Below are 20252 nucleotides of genomic sequence, written 5' to 3' on the forward strand. Positions count from 1 at the left end.
CACAGTCTGGCTTTATGAAAATAAGTTGTAACGGTTAATAAAGTCATTTAAATGAACATAAATCCAAGATATTTTCCTTTATCTGGCACTTGATGTGCTTTCACTTGTTCCCCCTACTCACGGGGGAATTTGCTCCCAATTGTCATTTCCAGATTCTCCTTTTACCTACATTATTCAGCAATCTCTCCAATTCTGAGGATTAACAACCCAAACAAAATTCTAGTAATTATTGTCTACAATCTCCAAGCACTCTCTTCAAGGGGTTTAATGGCTGACCCAGTCTTTCTCTTCATCTGTCTTTATACTAGGAAACTTAAACATACATACCAAATACCTCCTTAAATTCTACCTTCCAATTCACCTTACTCATTTCCCAAGACTTAGTCCTCATTGCTGTCTTGGTTACACACCTGGAGATAATCCTACTCTGTTTCTTGCTATTACCCAAAATGTTTTAAGTGCAGCAAATTTTGTTCACAAATTCTGAAATTCCCTAGTCTGAAGTCATTTCACCTCTCCCATGTAGCCCCAGATCCTGCTCTTTGCCCTCATCTCCTATCTCCAAATATCTCCAAGACATTTCTACGTGGATGTCCTATAGATATTCAAAAAAGAACATATCCAAAACAGAACTTAACTGTTTGGTTTTTTCCCTAAGTCAACCCTTTCTTATACCTTCTCTATTTGTTTCAAGGCACAATCATATTTTTAGCCAACTAGGCTTATAATCTTAGCATCTTCTTCAAGTCTTCACTCTCATTCACTATCCCTTAATCAATAAGTTCTCAAGTGTTCTTCAAGACTCATCAATATTCCCCCTACTTCATGTCTCCCATTCATCTTCTCTTCATTTACATTTCTACCACCCCAGTTCAGGTCTACATTGGTCCCCCAGCATGCATTTCTTCTGTCTCTAATCCCTCCTCCATAGAGCTTCTCAAATGAAAGAGGCAACATAACAGTACAGAGAAAGCCAGACATGAAGTCTTCTCTGACACTTTATTAGCCATGTGACCCTGGACAAGGTATTTTACCTGTCTTGGGCTTCATTTTCCTCATCTATAAAATGAGACAGTTAGCCTTATTTGACCCCTAAGGTTCCTTTAAATTCTAAATTTGTAATCCTATGATATTTTAAAATTCAAATCTGACCAGATCTGATCTGATCTCCCCTTGCTTGAGAATAGCTACCAACAGACTTTAGTATAAAAAATAAACTCCTTAATTTGGCATTTGAGACCTTCACAATATAGAGAATAATAACTATTATAATAATAATGATGATGACAATCATCATTATTATTACTATTGTTGTTGCAAGAATTTATATAGTGCTTACTATGTGACAGGTACTGTGCGAAATGTTTTTAAAATATTATCTCATTTGATGCTCACAATTCTAGGAAGGAGGTACTATTATTATACCCATTTTACCAGTAAGGAAACAGGATGAGAAGTTAAATGATTCAACCAAGGTCACACAGCTAACAAGTCTCAGGACTGAGGCAACATTTGAACTCAGGTCCTCCTGAATCCTGGCCTGGCACTCTATACATTATGACATCTAGATTGTCAACCTGTCTTTTAAAATTTGATTCTACATTACTCAATTCTACTCCTCAAAATGCCTGATTAATTCAGGCAAATCTACTGAGCTGTCCTGCTTTCTGTTATTTACAATATGGTACTCCACCTCTCATCTCCATGTTTTAAGACTGACTCTCATGCCCAAATGTTCTCCTTCTTCATCTATACTGCTTGGAAATTCATCTGCCTTCCAGGTTCAGTTCCAATACTATCTAATTCAAAAGACCTTTCCTGACTGCCCTTGTTGTTAGTGCCACCCACCATCTTTCCCCTCCAAAAAATAACTTGTTTTTATTTAGTAGGCATATTATATTTCTTTATTTATGAACACTGAACTTGTTCTTCAAGTAGAATAAATGTTCTTCCATACATGAACTGTCTCCCTTTTTTCCTTGCCTCCTCAGGGTCTAGAACACTGCTTGATGCATGACAGGTACTTAATAAATCTTTGCTGATTCATTTAACTTTTCTAAAATTCAAATTTTGTTGTCCATGAGATAATTACTATAATAATTAGTTCTGTAAATACTAAATCCCTATACAATTGTGATAATTATATAAGTACAAAACTTTATATAAAAATAAAATTTAACCTGAGTTCAAAATCAGATTTTTTCCTATCATAAGAAAGTCCTCAAAAAACCTACTCTAACAACCCCTCATGGTATGGAAATTACCTTTTGGTTCTTAATATCTATGACAAAAGAATATAACTTCTAGTGGGTCCTGACATGTTGGAAAGTCTTTGAGTATGGTAAATGTAACTAACACCGCTTTTCAGGGATCAGACTAAGAAAGTAGGAATACCACACCATATGAAGTGTGAGACTCTTCTAGTAACCCTAGAATGTGCCCTCATTATACTTTTACAGTGATCATCAGAGTGACAGAAAGGGGTGATAGAGGGAGCCAAAGATCACCATGGTTTTAAAATTATCTATAAATATTAACTTAGCTGCTAATATTCTAAATGTTAAAGGCTAATTAGCCTATGACCAATCAAGCATTTGTCCAAATATGTTATACACATCTGGCAAAAAATAAAAATAAAAGAGAAACAGTCTCTGCTTTCAAAGAAATTTTAATCTAACACAGAGACAATATTTCTATGTACATATACAATAGATAACAAGGTAAATGTTAAGAGGGTGGATTACAGCAGGACAAAGAAACACTAGCAGATCTTTGAGGGAACTCAATCATATTAATCTTAGCATTCTCAGCATAAATAAAAACAGAAAACAGAAGGACTTTGCAACTAAATGGAACAATGAATCACCGATTCTTGGGAGTTTATTTTATAATGTGTCCAAAGACAAAAAGAAATCATCATTTCATAGAGACATTTGGTCATTTTCTATTGTAGCAGTCATAAATATTTATAAAACCATTAAATAGTCCTATGATCTCCTGGTATCAGTATAATACTAAAAGAAACTGAGAAATGCAATAACATGTGGAATGGTCAGATGGTAAGATTAAAAAAAAAAACATGCAGAATAAGCAGACAAACATGGATCTATATGGTTTGAGAAAATACCATCATCAATGAGATCACAAGTCTATTTGAGCTTCATGGACAATTATTTTTTAACACCTCAGGTGACTTTTAGGTTTGTATCTCCTTGTTCTTATTATTAAGCATCTGTTATACTTATGTAATGAGGTTCTAAAGAAGTGGAAAATTAGGTTTTTTTTAAAAATAGCTTAAAGAGAATAAAGAACCTTTAAATAGCTTCTTCTATTGCACTTTTAACACTGTCAGTCTTTTAAACATACTACATTGTATTTTTTTAACTTGTTTCTGAAAATGCCATTTGAGAATGCCAGAGATTATTTCCTACAACAAAGAAAGCAAGAAGTAAAAGACTCACCTGTCACAGAAACAATATTAAGTAGTCTTCTCATGGTCTGAGGACTGATATCACTGAACCAGTCCTCTGTCATCAATAGCTTTGTAAGATCAAAAGACATCTGACGTGTAATAGAGCGCTGCATCTGTCTTCTTCTGTAAGTGTCCTAAAAACAACATAATGCAAACAGGAATTCATTCATACAAGTCTGAGAATTTAGAAACCTGAAAAAGAAAACCGGGAAGGTTATAAGGATTAGACCCATATTTACCCTGGTATAAGGAATATACTACTTTCTTTCAGATGGCAACACTCCTAAAAATGCCAACTAGACGCCTTCTATATACATATGTTACAGAGATGCCTTGAGCATGAAGAGGTTGTGATTAACCCGGGATAAAACAGTATGATGTCAGAGTCAAGGCTTGTGTACTCGTGGCCTCCTAGTTTCATGGCTGGCTCTCTATCTACTATGCTATGTGGTCTGCTTCTCAAAAGAAAAGATAATATTGTACTACCACAAAAATTCAGATCCTCAACAAAAAATGAAAGATGATCAAAATGATTATAAAAATGAACAACATTGGCAGAGAAAATATTTGTTTTTATTGAATCAGAGAGTATTCTGTGAAAAATTAGTAACCTATTTAATCAGATTTTATGACAAATACTTACATTTTCAAATATAAGTGATTCACTTTACAAAAATATGTTAATACAACATGTGTGAACTTAATTTTGTAAAGGGACATGACTTATGACCATTGAGGAAGCTCATTCTTTAAATATAAAATGATCTGGGTAAAAAACCTTTTGTCTAGAGTCAAGACAGTTTCTCAGATAGAAGTCTCATCTCTCAAATATATAGAGAACTTTGTCAAATTTACAAGAATATGAGTCATTTCCCAACAGATAAATGGTCAAAAGATATGAACAGTTTTTGGGTGAAGAAATCAAAGCCATATAAAGGAATATGAAAAAATGATCTAAATCATAACTGATCGGAGAAATCCAAATCAAAACAATTCTGAGATAATATCTTACACCTATCAGATTTGCTAAAATGATAAAGAGGAAAATGACAAATGTTGGAGGGGATGTGGAAAAATGGTCACATTAATGTACTGTTGGTGGAACTGTGAAATGATTTTGGAGTAGAAGCTGGAATTATACACAAAAAGTTATAAAACTGTGTATACCCTTAGGCCCAGCAAGACCACTGTGTTAGGTCTATTTCCCAAAATGATAAGAGAAAAAATGAAAGAACCTGCATCTTCTAAAATATTTCTAGCAGCTCTCTTTCTGTTGGCAAAGAACTAGAAATTAAGGGGATGCCTATCAACTGTGGAATGATGAAACAAGTTGTTACATAAAAAAATACAAAGACATTACATGAAATTATGTCTGAATAATAACTTAAGAATGTTCACTGTTATGGGCGGTATGGTGCTTCTGTATTTGGGCCTGATAAAGAGATGGCCCAAGGTCCTCAGATAGTATAAGGACCTGACTGAATAAGGATGGGAAGCCTAGGTGAACACCAAAGATTGATAATGAACACCAGGTCCCACCAATATTTATTACTCAGTTGAGCACCAGTCCCACCTACAGTGCCCAAACTTAAGTGGTGAATGAGAAGGTATGAGTTGACTCACACAGCTTCTCTGGCAACTTGGCTTGGGGTTGGGTTGATGGATAGATGTTTATAATGAGAATAATTATTAATGATGTTGGAATAACACAGTTGACTGTGGCTTAGCTGAAATATTCCCCTTCCCCTTGAATGCAGGACTATCAAACTGATCCTTAGAATAATAATAGCCTTCACCTGAGTAAGTTCAAGGATTTAATTATAATAACTCAAGTGGTAGGATCAAGGATGAGGAAGGTGGTGTTGGGGATGGCTATACTAGACTACAGGTGCTAAGCTTGGATAATCAGTTGTTGATCAAGTTTGCTGCTGGCTGGAGAGGTCCCTTCTCCCCCTCCAGCCCTGGTCAGCCCATCCATGGCCTTGAACAGGTGGAGTGAGGTTTGATGAAATTCTTCTTGATGATTACATGTTTGATGTATATCTCTCAGCCCTATTTAGCAACTGATGAATTGATACTCAAGGCAATAGGATACAAGTCCTAGTGCAGGTCTATAGGCCTATCCACCCACCACTCAGTCCCTGTTCTCAAGATTGAGAGCCCTGAAAGAATCAGCTCCTGGGTTTTTATAGTGGTGGTAGCAACTGTCTTTTGCCCCCTGGTTGATGCCATCTGGGTAAATTCTAAATTCTATAACTTTCAATTGTCATTCAAATTGATCTCCACCTTCTTCTCAGAGGATACTATTACATCACTTACAGAGAAAGAACTGATAAAGAGAAACAAGAAGTCATGGCTTTTATATACATATATTTTTGTCAAATGATGGCTTCACTAAGGCAGGGAGGGAAGGAAGGGAAATATCTGGGATTTTGAAAGTAGCCAACCAACAAATTAATTAATTAAATTCTCACCAAAAAAAAAAAAAAAAAGAAACAATATAATGACCACTCCATGGTTTGTCTGAGTTTTAAAGTTCAGATTTTTCTTTTAAATGAAATTAATATTTATTTTGTACCTACTCTTTGGTTTTGCCTAAAATAGAATATACTACAGCTAAATCTACTCACTTTAACTTTATATAATGCCTTATCCCAATTTCTTATGGCATTTCTCAGAACTTTAAATTTTTAAATTAATATTTAATAACTAAGTATTATATTTTACAAAGTTTTATTAATAATAAACTAACAAAAAACTAGAGTGAAAAGGTGTTAAATTAACTTCAGCCACGTTCATGAAGAAGGAAGAGTTGCAGAATCTATAAAACAATAACGTGACCACACAAATATGGAGGTGCAGGAGACATTAAAGAGAATTTTGGGAAATACTGAGGGACTTCTGGGGGATGAAATTCAAAATCTCCATTTATACAGAACCAGATACTGTCAATCAAAAAAATTAAAAATACATATTATAATAGGATCATAGGATCAAAGAATTAGATTTAGATTTATACCTGGAAGGGATCTGTGAGAGCTAGTGAATAACAAAACACTGGTGATAAGAAAGCTGAGAGAATAAAGACCATCAATACATCTGCAGCAATAACCTCCCTATTCTCTGGCTTGGCTTTGCCAGGTCCAGCCAGAGATAGAGGAGAGTTTTTAAAAGCTCCAGCCTCCACCTAATCAATAGCCTCCAGGCCTGATTGTTAACTAGTCTATAGATAATAGATCAATAGGGTTTTTAATCTCCAATCCTTGGCCTTGTTATCCTTTCCCTACTTATAAAGAGTGTTCAACAACAAGTACCTTCCTGAGTGGTCTTTCTATCATGGCCCTTGGGAAGGGAGTCAAACGCAGTCAGATCCTGAATGTTATCCAAGGCAGATCAATAGCCCAATATTAATTTATCCAACCCCAGGTTGAACCTGAAAGGTTACCCATCTATCTAACCTCTCCAGGGTCCTTACTTGGGCAGCTGTTAGAGAGAAGGGGATAACTTGCAGCAGCTGTCAGGGTAATAGGAGTAGGTGTTCCTCCAACCAACTGCAGCTAAGGAGATCATAGATAGATACACATCATCACCATCATTATATATCTATATCTCCCTTGTACCCTATAGTCCTATAACACACCTTAGACATAATATATCTTAAAGGTATCTCTAATTTTGAAAATTGTATAATTGGAATTTGGGAGATGACATTTAAAAGTATATATATATTTTTTCTATGGACACATGGGAACTATCAAAATACATTTCCCGTGGTCCAAACAGTTTCCTGTTCTTTGGGCGTGTGGACACCAGCATCACCAGGCAGAGGACAGTTTAAATGGGAGGAGAAATCGAAAGTAAGCCCTCTTTGGCTAGCAGGCGCGGGAAGAGACAAGAGGTAACAAAATGGAGGCGGCAGTTTTAAATCCTTACCGGCGCGTGGTCTAATGACTTTATCCCTATCAGCATGGCTTTAATTAAAATACTAATTTATATTATTATATCAGTCTTTATCATTTTTAATCTTAACAATTTTGGCAACCACACAGTCAAAATTCAAACTCTCAATTTTCTAGATAGCCTAAGAAGAAGCCATGCGGCTCTGGGACCCAGAGTCTCAGAAGCGATCTTTTTCCTCTCCCAGTCCTCTCCCAATTTTCCCCAGTCTAGAGGCTGTTTTACGGGGAAGAGAGACAATGGCTTTAATTGCCAATGGGCTGCGAATTATTTTGCTCAATGCCCCGGGCTTGGTGGCCCTTGCGGACACAAAAACGCCTGTGCCCAGCCCATTTCCTGCTGCACCACAAGCCTGCCAGAGTTCCAGTCCCTGTGATCTCCTCCGCTTTTCCTGACTCCATTTCTGTGAATCCGGAATCCTGAGATTTCCAAGAAGTGACCCACCCCCTTACCTCCCCCCCCCCCACTTGCCAGCTCTGCTGCTAAAGAATTTGGGAAGTATATTCCCCTTTCTCCCTATTTCTAGCCTATTTCTAGCCCACGTGTTTCTCTAAAGACCTAATTTAGGCACCCCCCACCCCCACAGGCTCTACACTTGGGATTTTCTACAGAACTGACCTAAGTTTTTCTCTATCCCCGAGCCCACGACCTGACCCCACATGGACCTTGAACTAACATTTACCCTTGATGGGGCCACATGGCCTATTCACCCCCATACCTGCTCAGAACTTTGAATTTAAAAAAATTTAAAAATTAAAAAAAATTTTAAAAAAATTTAAAAAAAACCCTTAAACTCAGCAGAACTCAATCAAAAGAACCTTAAATTGAACCAGGGGTGAAATTTTAAACCTCGGAACTGAATGGGTTTTATTTCTGTTTTAAAGAGACTGTATCTTACTGTATCTTGCTAATTAGTTTTGTAAATGAATCTTGTTTATTTTCGTTGATTTTCCTGTTACACTGAATCATTTTAAGTTAATGAAGTTTGTGGCTGCTAGATTACTCTGTTTATGATTTTATTGTAACTCCCAAATAATGAGAAAAACCTATTAGAACTGGTAAGAGGTTTTGAACAGCTTGTTACTCTAATACATTATATTTCCTACACATTTTTAATGTTGTAACTTGCCTTATGTATACTGTATTTATAAGAGCACATGTCTTTTAAAATTTATTCTGTCTTGGTAAAGAACCTTGAAAGTTTCCATGCTTTGAGAGTTAACTTGTAATTTTACAAGAGGTCTTTTTAACTTTTACTTTAAATCCTTAAGAATTGTTGTCTTAAAGGATAAAGCTTTTATATATTTTATTATAAGAGAAATTATTGCCTTAAATGGGTAGAAGCATTTCCTACCCAGGATTTTTTTTAAAACAGGAAGCCAAGGAGCTCCTGTATATTCTTATCTGAGGATAATTCAGACCAGAAGGTTTCTTTTTTTTTTTTTTAAATATCAGATTTTGCTATGGAAGCAATAACAGAATTTGTTGAGAAACTCTTAGCCAAGGTTTACAAGTTGTAACAAGTATATGATTTTTAAACATCATTGTTGTGCTATTGGAAATTATGGTACTCTATTTGAATGTGCATTGTGAATCTGCTATTTGTAAGATCCATTTACACTCACAGAATGAAAATCTCATTTTTGGGTAACAAAACCCTTCTAGTTCTAAGCTACATATATTTTTGATTTTTAAAACATTTTTTTATGAGAGCAATTGATTTTTCCTTTTTCTCATCTTGTACTGGAAGTACATAAATAATCATTATTTATCCTTTTTTCTGATTCTACAGCAATATAAGCTTAATGCAAATACCTGAGCCTATAGGACTGTGATTTAAATGCCTCTCTGATTCCAGAAGGGAACATAAAGCCATTAATTAGTGCTAAAGAAAGCACATGGTCAGAGACTTGACTGACTAAAATCTGCATGTTGTAATTATTGGGAGTCTCTTGATATGTTTGAGATTGTAAATTGATGTACAGAGAGAATAAGATGACCCTTCTCCCTTATAACAGTTGCCCAGGCAGGATCCTTCAGGTCTAAGAGGTATATCCCTTCAGGACCCACCTGGGGTTAATTGATATATTGATTTGGGCTCTTTAGCTAGGATAACGCCTTGTATTCTGACTGCGATTTCTCCCTTCCCAAAACAAGTTTTGACACTGCTTTAGGAAAGTACTTTAAACATTATATTAACAAGAAGGATAGGGGTAAAGGACTGTGGTATAGGAGACCCTACTCTACTGGTTGCTAATGAAATCTCAACTGCTGGCAGATGAAGAATCAATGTAGCTTCCCTCTGGTTCAGCCTGGCCAGGACTAAACCAGAGTAGGTAAACTGCTGGGATATTTTGACTTCTTCTTCAATAGATCTTCAGCCTTACAGTTGAGTTATTTCCACCCTTTTCCACCCTCTTCTTCGTCTCCTGCCCACTTCCCGGATCCCTCCCGGGCCCTGGAAAACCTAGATATCTAGATGATGTAACTCCTAATATCTAGGGGAAGTAGACACCGAGGTGGTGGTCAGGTACAGGTTGGCACGGTATCTTAAGTACAGGAAGAGTTTGCAGAGAGAGATGTTTGCACTTCTCACTCCAAGACCAGGATCCACAGATCTCCACCCTCAGCACAGGTCAAAGACCCAGAACCCCTTCAGGATTCTCAACTTCCCCTCCTCCTGCCTCTTGCATGACTCCCTAGGAACATTCCATATGCCAATACTTTAGGGCTTGGAAATTGGGGTTTGAGTCCTGGAGTCCCAGTCTTTTCTAAAACTTTAGAGGATTTGGGTCCCCTCGAATTAGATTCCTAGGCCAGCACATAAGATTGGTTATTTATTGGCTCACCTCCCTAAAAAGCTGATGGTAAATCAGATCAGAGAGAGAGACATTTTCCTTAAGTCCTGGCCCTGAATAGGTTATAGCAAACTGCTTAAATCGCTTTCAATGGACCTTGATTCAAAGGCCTGTTTATTTCCCCTACATTTTTTTGCACATTTTACATTTCATTCACAAGTTAATTTTTTTCTCTTTTTTTCTTGAATTTTGCCAATTGATTTCATACAACCCCCATGACTCAGCCACTCTTCCTTAGCTGACCTGAGGTACCCTTTTCAAGGAAAGAAGGTGTGTTTAGAATTTACCTCAGGGGGATGTGTGTTAAGTTTTTTTTTAAATTCGATAATGTCAAAATATATGTATATTTAACTCTTTTAGGAGTAATTTCAGGGGGAAATGTATAATTCTCAGAAGAAAATGTATGTTTTATAATCTATAATGTAAAGTTTAAATTCTTTTGAGAATAATTTCAGGATAAGGATCTTGCCATCTCCCCAGAATCCAGACTACGAACCTGTTTGGTGAAGACACCATGAAGATGCCTGAAAAGCCTTCACTGTACAATGAAGACCAAAATTTGAACCTTGGGGTACAGTTAATTGAATTTATGGGGAGTTGGAATTGAGTTGTATATATTGTTTTAATTGTACACTAATATACCAATAGGGGACTGCCCCCAAATTGGTTTTTTTGTCAATGCGGCTAGTTTTATCCATTTGTTTATCCATTTCTTTTATCCCCCAAATTCCTAAAATTTTAGAAGTTGTCTATGTTTACAGATCCAGCGAAGAAAAAAGACCAACTTTTTTTTGCCAGATCCCAGGGGGAATTGTATAATTGGAATTTGGGAGATGACATTTAAAAGTATATATATATATATTTTCTATGGACACGTGGGAACTATCAAACTACATTTCCCGTGGTCCAATGGGTTTCCTGTTCTTTGGGCGTGGGGACGCCTGCGTCACCACACAGAGGACAGTTTAAATGGGAGGAGAATCCGAAAGGAAGCTCTCTCTGAGCTAGCAGGCGTGGGAAGGTACAAAAGGTAAAATGGCAGAGGCAGTTTGAATTCTTACCGGCGCGTAGTCTAATGATTTTACCAGCATGGCCATGGCTTTAATTAAGATACTAATTTATATTATTTTATCAGTCTTTATCATTTTGAATCTTAACAAATGAAATATTAAAACATCATTGTAAAGTTGGGGTGAGGCCCAGAATGTAAGCAAAGTATTAGTTGCAAATTTAATGGTACAATGTCACAACTTCCCTACTCACTTTGCCTGTGCCAAATTTCACTCCCTGATGCCAAACAAATGAAAATCTTAAAGTGCATTTGTAAGGAAAACTGTTTTATGACACTACTTTGATATGAAGCAAGCAACCAAAGGGGGCTTTGGAAAATGAAGAATAGTGTTTGTAATCAAGACCCTAGGCTTTATTTTGTTGTACTTACCCAGAGCCTGATAGTACTACAAACTGCTATAGGTAAGTTAGACATTTCTATCCTAAAGAACTAAGAGAAGTGTTCTTTCCAATGGGAAAAAACTATTTCTGCTTGCCTTGCTGCAACCATAGTCTTATTAATACAATCCTGAAATGTTCCAACTACATCTATCTCAATCTTGAACTTCCCTCTGGCTTCCAACTCTTTATTGCCTCATTCTGTCTTTTTTCTCAAACCAGCTTGAAAAGACCATAAATTGCTCGACTTTATACAAGATAAATGAAGTTAGTTATGGCTTCCATTATGTATCTATAGTGTGGTTCTCCCTTTGCAGCTGTAACAATTAAAGATTGCCTTGGCCAAACAAGGAAAATGCTGAGTACTGAATAACTTCTACAACAGACCTTGTTGACTCAAGAACTTGACAAAAGAGATCTTTTTAAGTGGTATACACACGAGAAAGGTTTAGCAATATACAAAACAGGAGGAAAAAAATCTTATATAGGCATCAAAGTAAAAGAGGGAAGTTGGTAGGTAGAGGAAAAGCAGAAGAATTTCAGCTCAAACAATCCTCTTCTGATTTCTCATCTCTTATATTCATTTTACTTTTTCCCAGCAGTTTTTTTAAAGAGCATTCTACTGCCAGGGGTCAAAAGAGCAAGGCAGGACTTATCCGTGTATAGAGGGGAGTTACTGTGAGTATATAACTGAGTTACTATGGCTTTAGATCTATTCAGACAGCCCATGAAAGAGACCTGAAGCTGCAGCAAGGAAATTCAATGAAATATTTCTTTTGAAAATAATTTAACAACCATAAAATATCTTAAGCATCTTACCTTTGTTTCTTATGTAATATAACAACACAGAAGCCTGACTGAAAACAAACATCTTACCCGTCTGTTGAGGGCCGTCTTGCTGCCAAGTTTAGTAATTTCCCCAAGGCTGTTCTGTGAAACTCTTCTATCAGCATCTTCATGTAATCCTTAAAATAATTTGTGAAGACAAACAATTTACACCCTGAAATACTCCTGTATTACTGTTGCTTTAATTAAGAAGTCTAAACTCCCTAAAGTAACTAAAAAGTATCCTCTTCAAAAGCATATACAAATTAATTTTTTAAAGACATCTGACTTTACCAATTACATTTAATTACAATTTTCCACATAAGTTTTCTGAAGTTATAAGACCCAAATTGTCTCCCTCCTTCTTCTCCCTTCCCCTTCCTGCAGATGGTAAGCAATTTGAAATGGGTTGTACATGCATTATCAAACATATACAATTTTAGCTGTTCTAAGACCTTTAAGTCCAAAGTCTGGTTTTTACCTGTATTCTCAGAACACAGAACATCTCCATTTAAAGTGGCAGGTACAAGAAATTTTCTTGCACTGCTAAATCCACGACTATTAAGGAAAACAGGCAAATGAACAATATTGCGCATGTAGTCATGACCATTTATATTTGAATCACGAAGTACACTATTGAGGTTCTGATTAATTGCTTTTATAATAATATGTGGATCACTTGCAAAAATAGCAATGAATGGACCTTTTGAAAACAGAATGCGGACCTGGAACAAAAGAGAAGTTTATATATGTTTTACTTATATACATATATTTCTGAACATATATACAATTACATTTGAAATAATTTAACAAGAAACACTACATTAGGCAGCAATCAGTGCTATGAAATGCAACACGAGATATCAACTATACCTTTCAAGAGCTTACAATTTGTATATGAGGCAAAAAAAAAAAATAGGTATCCTTTTTAAAACAGCTAGATCACTCGGCCTGGAATCAAGAACACCTAAGTTCAACTAGGACCTCAAATACTAGCTATGTGATCCTGGGCAAGTCAATTACCTTCTTTCTACCTCAGTTTTTCCTTAACTGTACTTAGGGATAATAATAGTACTTCGTACCAAAGTTTTTATGAGGATCAAATAATATCTGTAAAAAGTGTTTAGCACATAAATGGTGTTTAATAAATATTTGCCTAGCACAATAAATGCTTAGCACATAAAAGGTGTTTAATAAATATTTGCTTCTTCCATTCTTCTTTTCTTCCTCTCCTTCCTCCCTCCCTCCCTTTGTCCTTTCCTTCTTCAAGATCTCTGAAATACTGTTTGATGATGGCAATAGCAATATAAGTATCTCTTCAAGAAGTAGTGTAATGAAAAATATTGGCTTTTAGAAATAAAAAAATTCAACCCCCAATTCTGATTTTTATTAATAGTCCGATTAGGAAGAACTTTATGTTTCTGATACTCAGGTGCTTAATCTGTAAAATGGATATAGGATAACATTGTTTACATTAGTAACAATTTAGATTTATTATGATGAAGTGCTTTGCAGACATTAAGTGAGTTTTTGTTATACATTTAATATTTGTTCTGCACTATCCCTAAGCCTGGAATTTTTCCACCTATTTTATCTTTGAAACTCAATCTCTAAGGACCAAATCAGATACCTCCTAGTTTATAATAAAGTTCTTCTCAACACTACTAGTTAGATATTTCAAAGTGTTTTTTCTTTTACATCTCTCCAAACCCACATCATACTATCATTTGCATTACAGTTATCTTTATTGCTTGAGTTTAACAAGTTTACTGGAATTTTAGGAAAAGACATTCATCTTCTCACTCATTTTTCTCTTCCATTTTAGTCTATTATTTCATTTCAATCAGGAAAATACTTGAGAAGAATTTTTCCTTTAAATCAAAAAAGATTTTTAACTTGGGTTCTGTCTTCTTTTATTAAATTATTTGATAAGTGTATATTTAATATAGTTGGTTACCTTGTAATCCTTTGTATTTTACTTTATGCATTTAAAAACATTATTCTGAGAAGGGATCCATGATCTTCACTACAATGCTAAAGGAGTCCATGACACAAAAAAAATTGAGAACTCCTACTTTAAAATTAATATAATGGACAAAAATGCAAAATCTGCCTATAGTGGCTAAATATAAATTTATGAATCTTGATACGATTAAGTGAAATAAGAAAGAATTAATCCTTCCATGCACATTTTCAATATTGGGGCTTATCTTAAACATGAATGCAACTGTATAAATGTAATGTAGTGGTTTGACATTTCCTTCTCTGTCTCCTTTTTTAGATGAGGAAACTGAGGCAAATAGGGCTAATTGACTTGCCCAGGGTCAAAAAACCGGTAATATATTAAAAGATGGGCAGCATCTTGACTGATGTTTACCACTAGTAGAAAAGTCTTCAGTCACCTTAAAATTCAACAGAGAAGGAAATTTTAAGAAAATATCATTTATTTATGGCAAAGCTTTAAAAAAATGCTAATATGGGTTTACCAAATGCCTCATAATTAAAAGAAATTTAACATTACGTACAAAATAAAAAATATTTAAAGCCTCTTACATCTTATAAATTCATAGAAAAAGTGATTGGATCTTTCATAAACTACTTAAACATCTTTTACTTATGGTATCTGAAATGGGCCAGTAATCTATAGAGAAATAAGAGGGATAATACTGTGAGCATTTTCTACAATCTGGACTTTTTGTGAATATTTATAACTTTTTTTTTTGTTTTTTGTGTTTTTTTTTTAAACCCTTGTACTTCGGTGTATTGTCTCATAGGTGGAAGATTGGTAAGGGTGGGCAATGGGGGTCAAGTGACTTGCCCAGGGTCACACAGCTGGGAAGTCGCTGAGGCCGGGTTTGAACCTAGGACCTCCTGTCTCTAGGCCTAGCTCTCACTCCACTGAGCTACCCAGCTGCCCCAATATTTATAACTTTTGTGCAATATTCACCAAAACTTATAAATATTAGTCTATTATACTAGCATATTAATGAGAAAACTGACCTTGTTCAAATTCAAATTAGATTTCATCAAGTAAAACAGTAATTTATATTCCTAACAAATGAACCAATGCATCTCTCACCATATTTATAAAATATTAATGAATTTTGGTGGGTCATTTCCTTTAAAATGAAAAAAAGTGAAATGTATTTAAGAACTATATATATATGTATATATACGTACATACATATATATGTATATATATATATACATACATACATGTGTATATGTTGTTCTATCATTTTCAGTTGTGTCTGACTCTTTGTGACTCCATTTTAGATTTTCTTGGCAAAGACATTGGAGTGGTTTGCCATTTCCTTCTCCTACTCATTTTATAGACGAGGAAACTAAGGGTTATGTGACTTGCCCAGGGTCATGAAGCCAGTGTCTAAGGCCAAATTTGAACTCAGGAATATGAGTCTTCTTGACCCAAGTCTCAGTACTCTATCCATTGTGCTACCTTGTTACACTATGTGTATATATACATGTGTATATGTGTATGTAGGAATCTTCAGTGTAAACTGATCTGACTAAAAAAGTTTTTAGAAGCAAGAGTTGAAATATTCTTTCTAAAAAATTATTATTTTAAACTTTTACCTTCTTGAATCAACATTGATTCTAAGTAGTGGGTCCAAGGCAGAAAGGCAAAAAGGGCTAAACAATGGGAGTTAAGTGACTCATCAGATCACACAACTAGAAGGGTCTGAGGTCAAATCTGAACCCAGGACCGCCTGTCTCTAGACCTGGCTTTCAATCCATGGAGCCATGGAGCTACCCTGAAATAGATTCTTTAGGCTTATTTACCCCAAGTTTGAAGGATATGATTAGCCTACTCTCTATCAAAATGACTACAGAAAATCGAAACTTAGATATCTTTGTAGGTACAGGCTTTGATGCAAGGTCTATGCCTTCTTCAGTTGATCATTTCTCACTGTGATGATTCAAATTTCCTCTTTTTCGGGATAGAGGGTTAATTTTTGGATTTTTTTGGTGTGAGGATGTTCTTCATGCATTCTAGAGGTTCCTACTTCTGCTCTCCCACTTTCCCCTGCTTTGTCCATTTACAATTATTTTGTAGACTTTTTCTCAATAGATTGAAGAAGACAGGCACCATTTCTTACTGATCTTTATGGTCCTTGATGTGGTGCTTTGTGTTACTGCTTAGAAGCATGCACTTGGGAGTTCCCTACTACCATCTCCAGTTCTGTCCATGACCATCTATGGTGACTAAGAGAAAAACCCCAGGGACAGACTATATCCATTTCTCTCACATATAGCCATTAGACCTTAAATATAGGTTATAAGATTAGAAAAGAATTTAGAGGACATCTTGTCCAACAGATTAATTTTACAGATAAGGGAACCGAAGCCCAAATAGGTTAGATGATTTGTCCAAGGTTACAGAGTTAATGAACAGAAAAGCCAGAATTCAAGTATGTATCCTCTGATTGATTCAAATTCATTAATCTTTGCCATGCTGCTTGTTCAGGTGTCATTTCTGCTATATGAGATGTTTTTAAATTCTAGATATTTTAACTTTTTTGTTTTCATACAAGAAATGCTACCTCATATTATTACTGATAAGTCAAAACCATTCAAAGAGAGAAAAATTATTCACAAAAAAAGGAATATTAATAGCAAAAGGACATACAATACACCCCAGGCAGTTTCTTAATGCAAAATCCTCACATTTATTTCAATTAAAATATATCCAATTTGGCTACTATAATCAACCACCAAGTATCAAAATTACTAAAAACATACTGTATCCAGCATCTGTAGGACTTTGTCTTGTTCACAGGCATCTAGTCCATCAATGATGACCACTAATCTTGTTTGATTCTGAGTAAAGCTGTCAATGGTTTTGGCCATTTTAGCCATTAATTCCACTTCACATTTCAGAACCTGTGCAAAAGAAAACATATGTTATAATGAAATATTTCATAAAAGAAAGTTGGAGTTTTCCAATCTTGATGCAAAATAATCCAGTAAAGCAAACATAGATTTAAGTCTTGATATCAAGCTTCTAATTCTGGTTCCACTATTGATATTATATCATTCATAATGATAATGGTGGAGTCAAGATAGCAGAATGAAAGCCAATATTTTTGTTTAGCTCTATTAATACATCTCCTCCACAACAACTTAAAAAACATGCCTGACTAATAGCTAAGAAAAAGTCACAGTGAATCATTTTTCCAGCCCAAGAAAGCTTAGGAAGATAAACAAAGAATGAAGGGTGGAAGCTGGACAGGGGCACAGGGTGGTAGCAGTGGCAGAAGGACAGGAAAAAAATACCAGGGCAAAAGAGATTTCAGGGGACCCCCCCAACTAGTCCTGGGAGCAGAAACATGTGCCATCTGGCAGCTCTGTCACCCAATGCCCAGGTCTAGGTCACTGATTCAGGATGCAGAGCAGCAGCTGCTACAAAGCAACGGGTACTAGACAAATAATGAGCATAAATTTCAGAAAATGAGTTGGTGTAGTTCTGAGTCCAAGATCAAAGAAGTTAAGAAGTTACGAAGTTTTAACTTTTAGACCAGCACAAAAGTCTACAACAGAAAAACTATAACAGGAAACAAAGATTGAAAGGCAACTAGCACGTCAGTCTTTCTGAACTTGTAGGACCTCAAAGAAGGCTGACAGTGACTGAGTCCAACAGCAACCTACTGAACTCATCTACATACAAGCCAACAAAGCCAAATCTGGCTCAGGAACGTGCAAAGCTCAGACAAAGAGGGCTTTAAACATCTCTCTCCTGGGATCACATCACTTTAGAAGCACTAAAAACTTGCAGCTCCACTCCAGATTGAGCTATATGTATAAGTAAAAACTCAGGTCAGATATCCTCCACACCAAAAGAAATGAGCAGAGCCCAACACTGACATAAAGTTCAAAGTCAAGAAGAAGGATGGAAGAATGATCAAACATCAACAAAAAAGAAGTCTACCAGAAAGAGCTAGTGTGGTGATAAGGAAGCTGAAGACTAACACAGCCGGAAAAAATGACTTAAAAAGCCTTTCTTTAAGGCTTTTATATTTTATATTAAATTTTAATTAAAATTAATTAAAATCTTTTATATTAAATATAAGCCCAACAAGAATTCCTAGAAGAGTTAAAGAGCTAAAATACATATTTTTAAGTGATTTTAGAAACTAAATAAGAGAGAGGATACTATGAGAAAAGAAATAATAGCAAACCAATAAAGTTACAAAAAGATAGAGCGGTTTGATAAAAAAAAAAAAGGTACAAAACTTTACTTCAGAAAAGAACTTTTTTAAAAATTAGAGCTGGCCAAATGGAAGCTAATGCCTCCATGAGATATCAAGAAATAGCAAAACAAAGTAAAAGACTGAAAAAAAAAAGAATCAATATGAAATATACGAAAGTAAAAACAACTGCCTTGGAAACCAGACTGAAGAGAGCATAATTTAAGCAACACTGGTCTACCCGAAAGTAATGATCAAGTTATAGAATTCAACACAGGAAAGGAGCTGTAATAAATAAAAATTAATCTTGTAGACATTATACTAAACATTTTAGTATTTATTAGTAAAGAGAAAGAAAGAAAGAAGGTTTCTAGCCTAACACAAAGGCCACGGCCTGCAAGTCCTAGTTCCTGGATTCCCAGCCTAGAGTGGTTCCCACGAGTGGCTGGCCTCCTGCTGAGCCACTTGCCAGAGATGGCTTACATAGGTGAATGCTGGAAGAACCCTGAGAGAACTCCTTTCTCAAGCCAAAAAAATGGCAGAAAGGGCCAACCCACTTCACAAGCTGGCTTTTTTTTTTAAAACATTTATTAATATTCATTTTTAACATGGTTACATGATTCATGCTCCTACTTTCCCCTTCACTCCCCGCACTCCCCCCACCCATGGCCGATGCACATTTCCACTAGTTTTGTCATGTGTCCTTGATCAAGACCTATTTCCAAATTGTTGGTAGTTGCATTGGTGTGGTAGTTTCAAGTCCACACCCTCAATCATGTCCACCCCGACCCATGCGTTCAAGCAGTTGTTTTTCTTTTTTTTTTATTTTTTTTATTTTTTAGCATTTATTAATAATCATTTTTAACATGATTACATGTTTCATGCTCCTATTTTCCCCTTCATCCCCCGCACTCCCCCCACCCATGACCGACCCACTTTTCCACTGGTTATGTCATGTGTCCTTGATCAAGACCAATTTCCCAATTGTTGGTGGTTGCATTGGTGTGGTAGTTTTGAGTCCACACCCTCAATCATGTCCGCCCTGACCCATGCGTTCAAGCAGTTGCTTTTCTTATATGTTTCCTCTCCTGCAGTCCTTCCTCTGAATGTGGGTAGCATCTTTACCATAAATCCCTCAGAATTGTCCTGGGTCATTGCATTGCTGCTGGTACAGAAGCCCATTACATTCAATTTTACCACAGTATATCAGTCTCTGTGTACAATGTTCTTTTGGCTCTGCTCCTTTCGCTCTGCATCAGATCCCGGAGGTCTCTCCAGTTCGCCTGGAACTCCTCCAGTTTATTATTCCTTTTAGCACAATAGTATTCCATCACCCGCATATACCACAGTTTGTTCAGCCATTCCCCAATTGAAGGACATACCCTCCTTTTTCAGTTTTTTGCCACCACAAAAAGCACAGCTATAAATATTTTCGTACAATTCTGTTTATCTATGATCTCTTTGGGGTACAAACCCAGCAATGGT

The 20252-nt window shown here is 35.9% G+C and overlaps 1 protein-coding gene across 1 annotated transcript in view; it reads right to left on the reverse strand.

Moving 5' to 3' along the window:
- KIDINS220 (kinase D interacting substrate 220) overlaps positions 1 to 20252 on the reverse strand; it is a 176621-nt gene that overhangs the window by 77851 nt on the left and 78518 nt on the right. Inside the window, exons 18-21 of the mRNA XM_044663618.1 lie at positions 17323 to 17463; positions 13043 to 13286; positions 12613 to 12701; positions 3462 to 3606 (exon numbers count right to left, since the gene is read on the reverse strand). Of these exons, the coding sequence (XP_044519553.1) occupies positions 3462 to 3606; positions 12613 to 12701; positions 13043 to 13286; positions 17323 to 17463 (619 nt within the window). The remainder of the gene's footprint in view (positions 1 to 3461; positions 3607 to 12612; positions 12702 to 13042; positions 13287 to 17322; positions 17464 to 20252) is intronic.

This window comes from Gracilinanus agilis, chromosome 2 (genome assembly GCF_016433145.1).
Source record: "Gracilinanus agilis isolate LMUSP501 chromosome 2, AgileGrace, whole genome shotgun sequence".
Classification (NCBI taxonomy): Eukaryota; Metazoa; Chordata; class Mammalia; order Didelphimorphia; family Didelphidae; genus Gracilinanus; species Gracilinanus agilis.